At 49.2% G+C, this 15609-nt stretch overlaps 4 protein-coding genes across 4 annotated transcripts; 3 read left to right on the plus strand and 1 right to left on the minus strand.

Annotated features, from left to right (window-relative positions):
* Positions 1–711: 711 nt before the first annotated feature.
* Positions 712–2455, plus strand: BDV38DRAFT_131577 (RTA1 domain-containing protein). The gene is made up of 3 exons (XM_032051304.1): positions 712–1082; positions 1142–1234; positions 1311–2455. The coding sequence occupies exons 1-3, from the start codon at positions 869–871 to the stop codon at positions 1907–1909; spliced, it is 906 nt and encodes a 301-aa protein (XP_031911811.1). The 5' UTR covers positions 712–868; the 3' UTR covers positions 1910–2455.
* On the minus strand, positions 2352–5518 carry BDV38DRAFT_272580 (ATP-binding protein; the record flags this gene model as incomplete). Its single annotated transcript, XM_032057512.1, has 7 exons — positions 2352–3094; positions 3151–3430; positions 3882–4292; positions 4352–4692; positions 4753–4994; positions 5048–5413; positions 5472–5518. 7 exons carry the CDS (start codon positions 5516–5518, stop codon positions 2352–2354), a joined length of 2430 nt encoding a protein of 809 aa, XP_031911812.1.
* Positions 5519–6815: 1297 nt separating this feature from the next.
* Positions 6816–11625, plus strand: BDV38DRAFT_251425 (translation initiation factor 3 subunit CLU1). The gene is made up of 4 exons (XM_032055043.1): positions 6816–7232; positions 7301–7366; positions 7437–7492; positions 7571–11625. The coding sequence occupies exons 1-4, from the start codon at positions 7196–7198 to the stop codon at positions 11153–11155; spliced, it is 3744 nt and encodes a 1247-aa protein (XP_031911813.1). The 5' UTR covers positions 6816–7195; the 3' UTR covers positions 11156–11625.
* A 1060-nt stretch (positions 11626–12685) lies between these two features.
* BDV38DRAFT_251427 (uncharacterized protein) lies at positions 12686–14963 on the plus strand. The gene has a single exon (XM_032055044.1). The coding sequence runs from the start codon at positions 12756–12758 to the stop codon at positions 14727–14729; it is 1974 nt and encodes a 657-aa protein (XP_031911814.1). The 5' UTR covers positions 12686–12755; the 3' UTR covers positions 14730–14963.
* Positions 14964–15609: the final 646 nt, after the last annotated feature.

The following is a 15609-nucleotide window of genomic DNA, read 5'->3' on the forward strand; positions in this document are numbered from 1 at the left end:
CCATAGGGGCTCAACTATGGATACAATTATTCAAAAACAAGATAGATACCTTCTTCTCTGCCAAGCTCTAATGAAAGCTTCGCACTTGCTGAGAATCAGGACCAATGGCCAATGTCCAGCACCGTTGTGAGAGACAAAAGCTGTGGCCTACGTGATTCAGCCTCAGTTACACGCCTGACTCTATCGGCATAAAGGATCTGATATAGCGCCACGATCCTACATACAGTACAACATGACTGGTCACTGGAGAGCTGCACGGTCTAACGGATTTATCTCCGATACTCTCATGAAACTGTTACGAGATGCCCTAAACCCAATATGGCGGACCTTGCGAGTACTTTCAGGCGCAGGGCCGAACTCCGAACGGAGGACGTTGGAGCCTTCGACCAATGTGCCGAATGAAGTTGCGGCCCGAATAAAGAGATTATCCATGGGGTTCAATCAGAATGCGTCTTGCAACGGGTGTTCCCCGCTGTATTCCACTGTTACGTCAAATGCGAGCCCGGGTTATTGGATCCATCCGGATCCCGTTTTTGTGTCTATGGCCCTGTAAGAATTTGAAGATTTTCACGACAAAGGAATATATCCTGTCTGACTCGTCTCGCTTTTCTCTTCCTTGTGATTCATACTAAATGGGCTTCTTGCTCAGCCACTCGTTTACTTGACTCTTGACGTGTTTCTTTATCAGTCCCCAAGTATAGGTGGGCCGTTGCCTAGTCGTTCATTCAGATATAAGATATTATTGTGCCTTTCGCATCAGTCTTTTCAACTCAGTATTACAACTGCCTGTGATCAGCCACACTTACATTCCCATTGGCACCGGGCCAATTGAACCCTACAAACCGCAGATTCCCTCAATCATCTTAATATGTCGGCCGATCAAGAGTTTGAATTCAAGAAGTGGCTCTCCAGGAGCTGCCATCCTATCATAGATGGCATGGATACTGCGTACGGCTATCAGCCGTCGCTGGCTGCAGGCGTCGTCTTCCTCGTTCTCTTTGGTCTCTCGATGATCGTTCACACAATCCAGTTTACCTGGAAAAGAACCTGGTGGTGTGCGGTCTTCAGTATTGGTTGTCTGAGTGCGTAACGTCCCAACCTCCAGTAAACCGAATAATATACTGATGTTAAACCAACACAGCGGAGGTTCTAGGCTGGGCTGGACGTACCTGGTCTTCAGAATGTCCCTACAACATGACAGCCTTCCTGATGCAAATTTCCACCCTAATCATCGGTTAGCAACCTACCAAACACAGAACCCTCAATCTGGCCATCCCAAAGGGAAAAAGGGCACTAACCAGTCAACTTAGCTCCCACATTCTTCACAGCAGGCATTTACGTCCTCCTTGGCCGCTTCATCCAAATCCTCGGCCGCGACTCCTCCATCCTCAGCCCTAAAATGTACCTCTGGATCTTCTGCACCTGCGACGTCATCTCGCTCGTCATCCAAGCCATAGGCGGCGGCATCGCCTCCGCCGAAACGAACAAGGAAGACGGCGACACAGCTCCCGGCACCCACATCATGGTCGCCGGTATCGTCTTCCAACTGTTCTCGATTACCGTCTTCGTCGCCTGCGCCGCCGATTTCGTCCGCCGCGCCCTCCGTCGTCGTCTTCTGCAGAGCGTGAGCGGATCCATCACCCCCCTGTTCGCCGCCATGGTCTTCTCCGTGCTCTGTATCTACGTCCGAAGCATCTACCGTACCATCGAGTTGTCACAGGGTTGGACTGGTTATCTGATTACCCGGGAGAAGTACTTCATTGCGCTTGATGGCGCGATGATGGTGGCTGCTGTTGGCGTGTTCAATATCTTCCATCCCGGTTGGTTGATGCCGAGTACCAAGGCTATGCAGTATGACCGGGAGATAATGTCTGAGGATGGTTATGGCCATACTACTGAACTTCGGTGAAGTACTGCGTTCCTTTAGCCTTTCCTTTAATGTTTTGTTTTCACGTCTTGGTTGGCGAGTGCTTAGATTCTAGATCGTTGGTCTTTAAGGGTAACGACTATAATGTTTCAATATATAATTGAATTAGAAACCTGTTAAGCATATACTTTCAGGTCAATTTCGTGAAGATTCATTAACCACAAAAACGCTCGAGAGAACAACTAGAGATACAAAAAGAGAAGGTATAATGGACGATAGAAGGAAAAAGACGGAAACAGAAGAGAATAGAATCGGATATAGCCTGAAGCGCCAAAGCTAAACATCATTCCGAAGAAATAAGGTGAAAAGGTCGTAACAGGGTTTCCTCATCCGTACCAGGTCATCAAGGGGGAAACCTAAAAGCACTACTTTTCGTCGTGGTCACATTTCATAAACCCAAATCCTAGGTTCACCAACCGAGCAATCATACTCCATCAACGGCCTCGATCCAACCAAAAGTCGCTCCAACAGCCAAAATGGCGACGGCCCAGATTGAACCCCAAGCGGACGCACCCTCGATGCTAATTCCCTCGATGGTTCCTGCCAACTGGACAATGGTGTTACTGAGAAGCATGACTGCAAGAAGTACCGTTCGCGAGATAAGAACTCTCGTCTTAGGCGAGAGTGCGCCCCAGGTCTTCCGATAAACTGCACAGGCGAGGTACTCGCCCTCGTGCGATGCGGGGTTCTTCTCGGTCGATTCGGTCCTCTTAGACGCGGCCGCGCCAGTGGAACTAACGAAAAGGAGATCTCTCGCCGCCCACCCGGCTGGAAGGAGGGCGAGGAAGAGGGTTGGCAGACCCGCGGGACCGGCGTGAACGGCGCCAATGTCAGGGATGTTTTCGAAGTGGAGGACTAGTTGTGTTGGGAACCAGGTCGCGTAGCTTAGGTATAGGATGACAGTCAGAATTGATGTCGCGGCGATAGTGGTGTAGATGGTTGTCGCGCGGTCCTGAAGGATTGAACGGTTGCGGACTGTATCGGAGGGAGCATGCGACAGGTCGTGCACGCAAGTCGGCTTGCGCAGGAGTACAAAGGGGACCGAGGTCGAGAATAAGATGATCACATAAGAGATCAAGACCGTAGTGGGGCGGATGTTGTAAAAAGATGCCAGGAGTGCGTAGGTGGGGAGGTGAGTAAGGAAGATGAATGATGACACATCTCGTCCTGCAGGAGTTGGTCAGCCCTCTTTTGTAGGTATTTCAAAAGTAAGATATACTCACCATCAAAGCCCAAAACCCAGGCTAACCCAACCTCTATTGCCTTCCAAGCCGTCAAACCCCCCACTTCCCACCATGCCTCAAGATGTCTGCTCACGCCGCCTAGCTCGCCAAGGGTATCCCCAGACGTTAAACTGAAGAATCCAGCACTCAGTACCAGGCTACTCAGGACGACCAACACAAAGCGCGCTGACTGGGGAATCCGTTCCAACGGAGTCTTCTGGCGCAATTCGTTTGCCGGCTCGGTATCTGCGGTCGCCGTTACAGCAGATAAGACTTCCTTCTTGAGAGGTGGCATGGTTGGATGGGTATTTTGTGTTAGTAGTACCAAATCTGGCGAGCTTATAAGTTGATGGAGGATTGAACTGGAGGTGAGCCCAATGGCAAGCTGAAGAAATTTGTTGTAGATGTAGAATATATTCATGGATATTCATGGAGGCTGGGGGGCTGATTTTCTGGCGAGCGGTGAGCATGTGATGATGTCACGGATTTCCTGATACCCCCAACCTGTCAGAACATCCGGTATCCCTGTCTTCTACTACTTAGTAGTACGTAGGTAGTAGTATGTGATATCATAGGTTTAGTATGTACTTGCTCCCTTATGTCACCGACAGGTTAAGTAGTATATATCCCATAATTACAGTGCTTTCCAATTAGGCAGCATATGATAGCTTTAACCCTGGATCCGCTTTCCCTGTGCTTCAGTCGTCCTCATCATCTTTCTGGCCCTCCACCACCGAGAACTCAGCAACACCGTTGTCGCGACCCTTGGGATCCCGCATAGCAAGCTGGTATTTGCCCTGATTCCAAAGATCTTTGATCGTAAGCTCACGGGTTCGTCCAAGACTCTCAATGTCACCAATACGCTCCAATGTTCCCTCCAGATGCTTGTCAAATCCTTCCCAAGAACAGATGTCTCGGAAAGCATTCTGCATAGGAACGGAATCGGCTCGGACCATAGCCCGAGAATCGATCGTAAAGATGTTATCATGGTCGTAACTTTGGATGAAGTCTGCTCTTGTCATAATTTCCCGCGCTTTATGCAGCGGTATCTGTGGTAAAATATGGCCAATCTCTGGGTCATAAGTTTTCTCCATCTCCTTCTCCTTGTCGACAAGCGCTTTGGCGAGAACCATTGCAGCTGACTGTCATCATCTTTAGTTAGAGCGTTCTCATAATATCCTGAGGCCCTTATTGTACTTACAGAGTACTTCTGCTCATCCATGACGTCGTCATCCATTTCCGGTCCAAGAATCCAGCATTTGTTGAGGAACCATCTCTTTTCTGCCTCACAGATGCTATCACATAGTTTCATGTAATCTTTGGCCTTTGCCACCCGGTTCAGGAAGGATAAACGTCCACCAACTTTGTCGTATATTTCTTCAAGTACTTCGTGAGATAATTCCTCGCCAAAGTACTGTCTGCGATACCTCCGTAGAGCGTCTATCGCTCGTCCCTTGGGTAGATCCGAAACAGGGATGACTTCCATCCTGGTGGCGTACCGCTTGAGGCGTTCATACACCCAGTAATCATCACTGTTGAGGACTATAATTTCGGTATTGTCAGGGCCTATATTGAAAGCGCAAAAGAAAAGGCGTAGCTTACCTGTCGTCACCAAGTTGCTAGCCGCCCATTGTTCCGCTCTCTGCTGAATCATTTCCAGGAGATCCTGACCGTCATGATCATCCCTGACCAGGTGAGTGCTATTGATGATTAATATCAAAGCGGGTAATCCCTCACGCCGACGCGCAAGAGCCACCTTCTCTAACTTGTTGAATGCGCGCTCGATGTCCAAGAGAGGGGTAGTATCTCGAGGACCCTTAATACTGAAAAGACTCCCAATGTAGCTAGCACCATCTGTCAGTTTCGTTGCAGAAAGGAGGTTCACCAAGTAACCTACTCTTCATGGAACTCATAGTCTAACGCCTTTCCAAGCCTGACCCGGAAAATCTCAAGATCACCATGTGCTTCAAACATAGCACAACCTTCCCCATCAATTTTGCGCATCCCTTCCAGAAGCATAGATGTCTTTCCAGTGCCCTTCTCACCGATGAGCAGGAAATAACGGCCACCAGCGCCACCAGCAATGATTCGATCAATTCTGGGTTGTTCGTCACGGACGACCCAGTGCTCCTCATGATGATACTGATGCTTGCCAGATTCTACACCTGCAACTTCGAGTGCTGGATCGCCCGGCTTGAAGGCATTCTCCATCTTTTCCAAAATCAGATACTTGTAGTACCGGTGGTACGAGTAGCCCGCGGCACTGGGAAATCGTCAGTAAGCGACAAAGCGCAGCATTGGAGGCCGCTAGGGCAGCATACCCTAGGACGGCAATAGAAGCAAAAGTGGTGGCGGCCGTCTCCATCATTTTGAGAATAGTAGATCTGAAATTTGGCTCTGAGTCGTTGCCGTTGGATCGGGCTCCGTCATCTCCTGCATCCTGCTCCAGGGGGTTTGGGGCAGCTTGGAAGGAGCCCTGCGAGAAATGCATTCCCGATTTATATGGAGCTACTCCATTGGCTCTCAACGGTCTCGACAGGCTAAAGTGGCCCGGAGAGAATATTGGCAGGGATCGTGGAACATGTCGGTACACCGGCATCGCTTATATACACTGCAGATTAAGCGAATGCCACGGATGGTATCAATGCAATGGATATTCTGCCTAACAATAATAAAATAAAAATGATTACAGACGTCAAAGGCAGATAAGGTTGAAGATTCCAAAGATTGTAAGAAAATTACGCGCGTCGACTATAGTGATAGGGGAAAGATGAATGACGTAGTGGATACATGAAAAGGAGAACTGGCGAGTAAACAATCAAACACCGATTGAATCCCAACACAGAGCCTCAAAGAAAGATGAAGATAAAGGAGAGTCGGCCAGTGGGAATCGAATAAGAGAGGAAAGACAGCACAAACACAAAAAGAAGGTGAGGTGGAAAGCTTGGACCCAATCTTTCAATTGCCAGACAAAGATATTCTCCGGTGCTGCGCCCCCGATCGCATGGAGATCAACTGTGGCTTGGCATGGCTCTAATTTGTTGAGAAGTGTGGCTGATTTCGAGGTCGGTAACTCTGCCGAAGTGTCGGTAAGTCAATCGGAAAACTTCCATTGAAGAGGGAAAGAGTTAAAACATGTTAAATATTGAGAGTACAACGTGACAACCGTCGCATGGAGATATGTCTTCAACAATTAATCCACCTGACGTAGACTCCTTTACTTACCCTGGATGCACTTGTTCACACTTTCGGTACCTACCTCAGATTCCTCAAAAGTGGCATTTCGAATGACTCAAGACGAGAATAGAGTGGTCTATGAATACACCCACGATCTACAATTAGGTAGAGAGAGTACTCTGTATTGTACTTTAGCCCAAATTAAAGAAAATACAGCTCTATTTGGGACCACGGAGTATACGGAGTAGGTGTTAGGACATTACGACATAACGTGGCACCAAAGAAAAGCGAACGACGTACGGAGTACGGGGACTCGAATTGATAAATTACATTATTCATGAGAAAGATACTCTGTCCCAAGAGTGGATATGGTTCAAGTTGGGGTCGATTGAAATGTTTGTGTGGAGATCTTGATACATTTTTTTTTTTTTTTACCTGAATAACTTTTCCTAATGTAATTCCTATTACCATACCCATTCCTCCGCCCCGAGGACATCCGAGGGTATTCCGCGCGAAATTTTCTCTTTGCCCGGCTTCCCCATTGCTTTCTCCAGCTTCAACCTTTTTGCATCCTGTCATTATTTTCCATATTTGGGGTATTGTTCTGTTTCCCTTCATTCGTCTGGGTACGGGGTTTGTTTTACTATATTCAATTGCCCTTGTACTTGTATACCGTACCTTTTTTTGATTTCTTATTTTCATTCTACATTCTTCCCCGACGCTTTCAACTTTTTCCCTTTTCCTCTTTTTCCTACTTTCTTGCCCCAACCGGGTCTGAAGCTCAAGACATTCTGTCAGGTTGTAGCTTCAGCTTTAAGCCTTATATTTTCTTTTGAAACCTACTTTTATTACCAATACATCGATCATAATGGCCCAGACCAATGGTGAGTTGGAGCACTCGAAAGGTAAGTGTTCATTTGTGATCTTGCCAATTCACAGTGTAGAAGGTGCGATAGCCTAACCGTCATAGCAGAGACTCCGGAGCAACTTACCAACGGAAACCACCCCGAGGGAGCCCAGGAAGAGGAGCAGAATGGAGGTATGTCACGTCACAATTGTGATACTTGTGTTATTGTTTGAAGCCTGACATTGGTCGTCCGAATGGAAAGGCCTTTTCCAGATCTCCGTGAAGCTTCCTCACGAGCCTTATAAGATCCAGGTGATGGTGGGTGTTTGATACCAGTTGACATCTATATGACCGCAGAGATTTGATGGATTGCCTAACTGTTCTGTCCCTCCGTAGGTGTCAAGCCAGGAGCAAGTTCAGGATGTCCGACAGTCAATTGTCGAGCTTCCCAGCACCTTTCAGTATACTTGCTTCCACCTGGAATTTAACGGCAGCCGCATCAATGACTTTGTCGAACTGTCTGAAGTTCCCGATTTAAAGGCTGATTCGGAAATTGTCCTTGTGGAAGACCCATATACTGAGAAGGAATCTCGCATGCACGTTATCCGAATGAGGGAGCTGGTCGGAGCTGCAGGCGACCGTGTCGACAACCTCCAGGGTATCAGCGCCGGTCTTTCGCTGCACGATTCCATCTCCGAGGAAGCCGCTGCTGGAGAGACCGCGGAGAAGGAGCACTCGTTGTCCAAATATGACATTACTGGCTCACCGTCTCTCAACACTATCCTCCCTAGAGCAGAGGCTCCTCTTCCCAAGACCGTGAAGTCAATTTCGCTATCCCCATGGAACCCTGTCCCCTACCATCTCCGTCAGAAGGGTCACCTGCTCTACCTCCAGGTCACCACCAACGAGGGAGAGCAATTCCAGATTACTTCTCACGTTTCTGGCTTCTTCGTGAACAAGTGCTCCAATGCCAGGTTCGATCCTTTCCCCAAGCCCATGCCAAAGAAGGGCAGCGCCCACTCTCTTCTTACTCTGATCTCTCACTTGTCTCCTTCTTTCAACACCTCCTTCGAAGCGCTGCAGGAGGCCAACAACAAGAAGGACCTTTTGACTACTTTCCCCTTCCAGAACGCTATCCCCAACAGCCCATGGCTCGTTGCTCCTCCTTCGTCCAGTGTGAATGCCCATCAGCCTGATATCACACGGTCACAAGAGAACTATTTGATCTCCGGTGTCGACAACGCGGAAACATTGCGAGACTGGAATGAGGAGTTCCAGACCACGCGGGAGTTGCCTCGTGACACCGTTCAGGACCGTGTTTTCCGAGAGCGCTTGACCTCCAAGCTGTTCGCGGATTATAATGAGGCCGCGGCTCGCGGTGCCGTTTTGGTCGCCAAGGGTGAAGTCGCTCCCCTCAACCCCACTGAGGGTCGCGATGCTCAGATCTTTGTGTACAACAACATCTTCTATTCCTTCGGCGCTGACGGTGTCGGAACTTTCGCGTCTGAGGGCGGCGACGAAGCTGCTCGCGTAGCCGTCGGTAAGGACGTTGTAGGAATTAAGGCAGTCAACCAGCTAGATATTAACGGCCTGTTTACACCCGGAACCATCGTCGTGGATTATCTTGGAAAGCGTATTGTCGGCCAAAGTATTGTGCCTGGTATCTTCAAGCAGCGCGAACCTGGTGAGCACCAGATCGATTACGGTGGTGTTGAAGGCAAGGACGTCGTGGCTACCCATCCCGACTTTGTCCCTGTCTTTGAAAAGCTCTCTAAGGCTCTCCGGATTAAGAAGCACGCTGTCTGGGATAAGGAAGGAAAGCGTCATGATCTCGAAGGCAGTGTTGAGACCAAGGGCTTGCTTGGTACAGACGGCAGAAAATACGTGCTCGACCTCTACCGCGTCACTCCTTTGGATGCCATGTGGCAGGAAGAAGAAGGAAGCGATGCCTACCCTCATAACATGTCGGTTTTGAGATTGGAACTTGTTGAATCCTACTGGAGACACAAGATGAGTCAGTATGTGAAGGCTGAGGTTGAGCGCCGTCGCGCCGCCAAGGCTGAGGAAGCTGCCTCTAAGGAGAAGTCTGAAGAGAATGCTGAATCTAAGGAAGGTTCCGAAGAGAAGGGTGAAGAGGCAATGGACCAGGAGCGGGTTGACATCTCTGGGTTCTCTCTTGCCTTGAACCCTGACATCTGCAGTGGCCAAATCCCCCAGACTGATGAAGAGAAGGAGCAGTGGGCTCAGGACGAGAAGGAGGTCCGTGAGACATGCGACTTCCTCCGTTCCAAGGTGATGCCTGAGATGATACAGGATCTGCATGACGGTGATGTTGGCTTCCCCATGGACGGACAATCTCTTAGTCAGCTTCTACACAAGCGTGGTATCAATATCCGCTACCTTGGCAAGTTGGCTCAAATGTCCAAGGAGAAGGGCGCCCGTCTGGATGCTTTGACCATCCTTCTTGTCCAGGAAATGATTGCTCGTGCCTTCAAGCACATTGCCAACGGTTACTTGCGCAACGTGGCCGCGCCATTTACCGCCTCCTGCATTGCCCACCTCCTGAACTGTCTCCTGGGTGCCGATGTCAACTCGAACCCTCAAGCCGATATCGACGCATCTCTGCGGGAGATCTATCCAGAGGCTGACTTCTCTTTTGAGAAGGTTACTCCGGCAACTCTGCGGGCTGAGATTGAGAAGCAGGTCTCTATCCGGTACCGTTTTACCCTTGAGGCTGAGTGGTTCAACTCCTTGAGGCACCTGCAGCTTCTTCGTGATATCTCCATCAAGCTTGGTCTTCAGCTTAGTGCCCGCGAGTATGCTTTTGCCAAGTCCCAACTTCCCGCTAAGGCTCCCGCCACCAACGCTGCCAGCCAAGACGAAGGCAAAAAGAAGAAGAAGAAGGGCGGCGATTCTAAGTCTCCGGCTCGTGCTGCCTCTCCAGAGAAGCCTGTTGTCACCATCGTTCCTGACGACATTGTCAACATTGTGCCTCTAGTGAAGGACGCTTCTCCCCGAAGCTCCCTTGCTGAAGAGGCCTTGGAAGCTGGACGTATCTCCCTCATGCAGAACCAGAAGCAGCTGGGCCAGGAGCTCATTCTGGAATCTCTGTCCCTACATGAGCAGATCTACGGCATCCTTCACCCAGAAGTTGCCAAGCTCTACCACCAGCTGTCCATGCTTTACTATCAGACGGATGAGAAGGAAGCTGCTGTGGAGCTGGCTCGTAAGGCTGTTATCGTCACCGAGCGCACTCTCGGCGTTGATTCGGCCGACACTATTTTGAGCTACCTTAACCTTAGTCTGTTTGAGCATGCCTCTGGAAACACCAAGACTGCCCTAGTTTATATTAAGCACGCCATGGATCTGTGGAAGATTATCTATGGACCCAACCACCCCGATTCCATCACCACCATGAACAACGCTGCTGTGATGCTGCAGCACCTCAAGCAGTACTCAGACTCTCGGAAGTGGTTCGAGGCTTCGTTGACCGTGTGCGAGTCCCTCTTTGGCAGGCAATCCATCAACACTGCGACTATCTTGTTCCAGCTGGCACAAGCTCTTGCCCTTGACCAAGACTCCAAGGGAGCTGTTGGCAAGATGCGCGATGCCTACAACATCTTCCTTAGCCAGTTGGGTCCTGAGGACCGCAACACAAAGGAAGCTGAGACGTGGCTGGAGCAGCTCACCCAGAATGCCGTCTCTATCGCCAAGCACGCCAAGGACATCCAGGCTCGTCGCCTGCGCCGTATCAATATGAACACACGGACTCTTGGTACTAAGGTCCAGCCTCAAGTCGGCCAGTCCGCACCTTCTGCATCCGGAACCAGTTCTGCCAACCCTTCTTTGGACTCGCGAAGTATTGATGAATTGCTGAAGTTCATCGAAGGTGGTGATGCCAGCTCCTCGCGGTCCAAGCAGAAGAAGCGTGCTGCAGCTAGCAACCCCAAGCTTCGTGGCTCGAAGAAGTCATCAGCTTGAACATATCTATAATTCCTATCATGTTCGGTTAAAAAAATGTACCGGTCCCTTTCTTGACTTTTTACTTCTATGCCTTAACTGTGTTAAGACCACTATATATGAACGTCATTTTAAAAGAGCGGGATACGTCGGATAAGCGGGATACCTGATTATTATATATTTTCTTCTAGAAACCTCTCTACTCTTTCACCAGTCGGTGTTCCATGTTATTTGTTTCTTTTTTGGCATGATCTAAACCCCACCGACCTTCGCATAGCGAGCTCGAGTGATATACATGCTAATTGTGATGTGTTCTATGTACCATACATGACGATGAATGCATATATAATGAAATTATGCACTTTCTGGACCTTTATCATAATAATTTTCAATTATTTCCAAGTTCTCGTGTTCTATGATGCAGTACTACTATCTTCAATGGGATGGAAAAACTGTTGTTCCAATAGCTGCATTAGTGACCGGCGCTTTACCGCTCTGGGAACCCTCAATTTATCCAATGTTTACATCTTTTGGTGATGATCATAGCTACTCCTCCGACCAGCCTACAAAGCTGCATTTTCAAGGCCTACGAGCCATCTAATTATTGTATATTTTGGTTATATTATACTTGGCTGTCCAACATCAACTCTCTAATTAACTCTTCTGTGACATGCCCCAGAGGTCTTGATATCCTCGAGCAACCCGCGTCGCAAGCAGACAAGAACATAGATAATCAATGAGCTCCGTTAGACGCAGCAGCACAGGTAACCACTTCCGACGCTATGGTTAGAACCCGATATTGAAGGCGACACTGATTAGTGCTCTTCGTGAGAAGAAGTGAGACGATTGGCGCAACATGGAAGACATACGACCGACCGCGAAATGGGCAAATCGCATGTTGCGCCCTTTAAATTCTATTTATCATCGACTAGAAAAACATAACGAGATTCTTACGAGCATCGCACATTCGAAACTAAAGGAAAGAGAGGATGCAGGCACTAGTGGGCGCATCCGACCCTCCAGGGTGACCTGTGCGGAGGAGAGGTGCTCTTACTCGGACGAAGAACCTGGCGATCCCGCCTGGGTTCCTGGGAAACCGATCAGACGACGAATACGGCATAATTACTCGAGCAGAGGGCAAAGGAACGGGGCGCGAAGACGCAGCAGGCTGTCGATTCACAGCCCAGAGAGGCAAAAAACTCTACCCGGTGCGATCGAGATTGCGACACCCCTCATTACTGGAAAAACAAAACAGCCTATGGAGCCGTCGTCGATTCGGAAACAGCTTTTTAGAAATTCTTTACCTACAAATAACATCGGAGCAACCGAGCAACGGAGGGCGACGCGAACGAACAATAGCAGTTACCCTGCTTACCAGGGATCATGGAAGGAAGTGCTCGACCTTTCGGGAGATACGGGACTTGTGGATATCGCACACTTTTTGGATAGAATATTTATCAAGTTTTTGAGTAAGACCAGGAACAATCCTGTGCCCTCGCCAAACCAACAGCCAAGCCGGGGAGCCCGGTCCTTGTTGACTATGGCCGCGCGACGTCTCCCTGATTTTATTGCAGAAGAGCAAAGGATACAAGATGAGCTGGAGGAGGATTGTGATGTAGATATGTGTGATGCATATTTTACTGAACTCGAGGCCCATTATGCTCCAAGTGGCAATGGATGGCTGCCCCTACGCGAAGCCGTACGTGCTCAGGGTATTCGACTGGTCTCTGAGATGATACACAAGGGTTGGATCACTAAAGTCGCCGCATGTCGACTTCTGGAAGAATGTGTGAGCCATGGTGAAATTGACGCCTTCGAGCTATTATTGTCTAAACAACTGACAACCGTTAACACATATAATTACCCAACGGCGTTCGATCCTCACAGGCCATCAACCCATTGCGATGATCCTGTCCATATCCTGGGAACTTATTACGCAAAATTTATTGGAAGCCGCTCGTTCATCTTTGACGAACTGGCAAAACTCCTTTCACGTGGAGCCATGCCGCCGGAGTGGATGGTCACTAATCTGTGGAAGTGCTGTGTAGATGGGGCAATAAAAGCTCTATCAACCGAAAGTGTTGACTCAGCTGCTGCAACACGACTGATCGAAGCTGTGATACTTTCGGCTGGTGGTATCTCCCAGGCTTCAGGTGGGCTCGTATCTCACGGGAAGGCTTTAGGTACACTACGTGGCCGTCTAAAGGACACCCGTGCCTCCGCGGCGAATACGGCAAGTCTACCCAAAGACCAGTCGCCCTGCCCTGTTCCAATCCAAGATGCCCTGAACAATCTCACTTCAAGTCTTATTACTGCGCTATGTGGAATGTATATAGCACGGTCGCAACCCACAGGTGCCGGTGATAACGTGATCGGTGTGAAGTTCAGAGACACGTTGAGGCATTTGGCATTTACCATTCAGCGGGCTATCGGGATGGGACAATCATGCGAGGCTGAAAGAACGACTCTTCATTCACTGCGCCGTGGGTATGTCTTAGTAGGCGACTGTATGCTGCAGTGTGGTGAGGTGTCATCGTTGGAACCCATCGGCCCGTCGGACTCTATCTCGAGGAAGACTCTGGACATGTTTTTCTTATCATTAGCGTGTCAGCATGACATGGTCAAAGAATTAGCAGATCTGGCCCGACGGGTTGTCAAGTTCTACGAGCGCACGCACAAGATCAGCCAAACTAGGGTATCCTCGGGGGTTCGGTCCAAAGTTTCACAACTTGCTGGGCTGACGAAACTCCATGGTTTCTCTTCGCTCCTTGCGAAGGTAGCGGCCGAAACTGCCATGGGACTCGCCGAGTCTACTCTGGATGCCGATGACCATACCTGGGCGATTGAGGTCCAACAGGATGCGGTTCTACTTCAGCAAGGACAGAACCCGAAACAGAACCCCGCATCTGGCTGTGAAGCCATAGGTGATAGCGCTGATTTGTATCGATGGGAGGAAAGCATCGGTGAGTGGGTGGCCAGCACACCTGCAGCCAAATCGAAATCTACTCAGTCAAGTATCGCCAAAGGATATTCTACTCGGTCACCAACCATTGCGTGCTCGACAAGTAGCATATCGTCCAGTTCTAGCCCCTCACAGGATGCTGCCTCCAGCGTCACATCATCTGCGCCATCTGTCTCAGCTAAAAGAGCTTTCAAGGCCGCAGGAGTTGGCTCTAAGTCATGCAAGAGGCTTCGCTCAACCCCTGTGGAAAGCCAAACCCGTGATTCACCAATGGCGACGGCGCTCCCGCTTGCAGGATCCCCGATAGCCGCCCGGACCAGGGCAGCACGTGGGGCCTTCAAGGACTCAGTCCAACCGAAAGTTCCGAAAGCGTGCCCTATCAATACTTCATTCCCTACAACCAAGGTGGAAGTGGTCATTATCAATAAGAACGTTTCAGCCTTAGATCCCATGACTCGCAGGCGTCATTCCCGAACTACGGACGAGCGTATCGACTTGAGGCGTAGAAAATCGCTTTCGGCCACGTTGGAGCATCGGAGTGCTGGTAAACAAGCAAGTGCACCACCCATAACAAGGCGGACGATTCCTTGCTCGCAGGATGACGATAGTGATGACGAACTGAGCTTTTTGTGAGAGCCTTTGTCAATTGGCCGTAGAACCCCCTCCCATCTTATGCCTGACGAATAGTAAAGTTTTGGTCACTCGCTCTTTTCTTGCTGTCATTGGCACTGGAAGTTTATCAAGGTGTTTCAGGATTATTCTCAATTTTTTTCTCTCTCATTTTCTTTTCTTTCGAAGGTGTTACTTTGGATATTTTGATCTGGTAGTGTATGATACCCGGGCATTCGTCGGATGTTTGGACGGTTCGATTTTTCTTTTCTTTTCTTTTCTTTTCTTTTCTTTTTTTTTTTTTTTGGTTTTTTTTGGAATCCTTTTAATTGCACAATGGTTGGATTAGCCTGGACTAGTTGGCGCCAAAGATAGAATGGAATCTATTTGACACAACCTCCGACCCTCCCCCGACCGGGAGTCAGTGAGCCTTTTGACATGGCAACGGAGCTGTTGGGGACGGAGCGCTTTTGTAAATTAACGGGTTGTGCATTTCCGGCGCGCCACTCAGAGGACCGGGCGGAAAGAATGTCTTAGACTCGATGGAGACTTGTGTTGGGGTCTGTGGCCACAAAGTAGTAATAATCATATCTCCCCGTCACTCGTTCCGCGGGGATCAAACGATACACTTTAATTTCCTTTTGGGGAAATCTCCGGTTAAATGGCGTCGTGCATTTAATATATACTCTGTACAGATGGACCTGGACGGAAGTTGGAACTAGGGTTGGACTAGACAAGGGTCTCTCCGTTAGTGAGGATGAATAGCATTGTTTAGGTAGTGGCAGTACGTACTACGTCTGCAAGTCTAAGCGATTGATAAGATTTCCCATTGTTATGTAGGCATTGTTTGTTTGTACCGCGTCCCCCCCCGATGAGGTACCCAAGGTACGTACTGTGTAAGTGG

Source organism: Aspergillus pseudotamarii, assembly GCF_009193445.1.
Source record: "Aspergillus pseudotamarii strain CBS 117625 unplaced genomic scaffold BDV38scaffold_40, whole genome shotgun sequence".
In the NCBI taxonomy this organism is placed as follows: domain Eukaryota; kingdom Fungi; phylum Ascomycota; class Eurotiomycetes; order Eurotiales; family Aspergillaceae; genus Aspergillus; species Aspergillus pseudotamarii.

Bases quoted from the DNA above. Each gene is read 5' to 3' on its own strand.
- BDV38DRAFT_251425 (XM_032055043.1), top strand. From the start codon at position 7,196: ATGGCCCAGACCAATGGTGAGTTGGAGCACTCGAAAG. The intron at 7,233-7,300 runs GTAAGTGTTCAT...CCGTCATAGCAG, and splicing joins TGAGTTGGAGCACTCGAAAG to AGACTCCGGAGCAACTTACC. The intron at 7,367-7,436 runs GTATGTCACGTC...CCGAATGGAAAG, and splicing joins GGAAGAGGAGCAGAATGGAG to GCCTTTTCCAGATCTCCGTG.
- BDV38DRAFT_131577 (XM_032051304.1), top strand. From the start codon at position 869: ATGTCGGCCGATCAAGAGTTTGAATTCAAGAAGTGGCTCTCCAGGAGC. The intron at 1,083-1,141 runs GTGCGTAACGTC...AAACCAACACAG, and splicing joins CTTCAGTATTGGTTGTCTGA to CGGAGGTTCTAGGCTGGGCT. The intron at 1,235-1,310 runs GTTAGCAACCTA...CAGTCAACTTAG, and splicing joins AATTTCCACCCTAATCATCG to CTCCCACATTCTTCACAGCA.
- BDV38DRAFT_251427 (XM_032055044.1), top strand. From the start codon at position 12,756: ATGTGTGATGCATATTTTACTGAACTCGAGGCCCATTATGCTCCAAGT.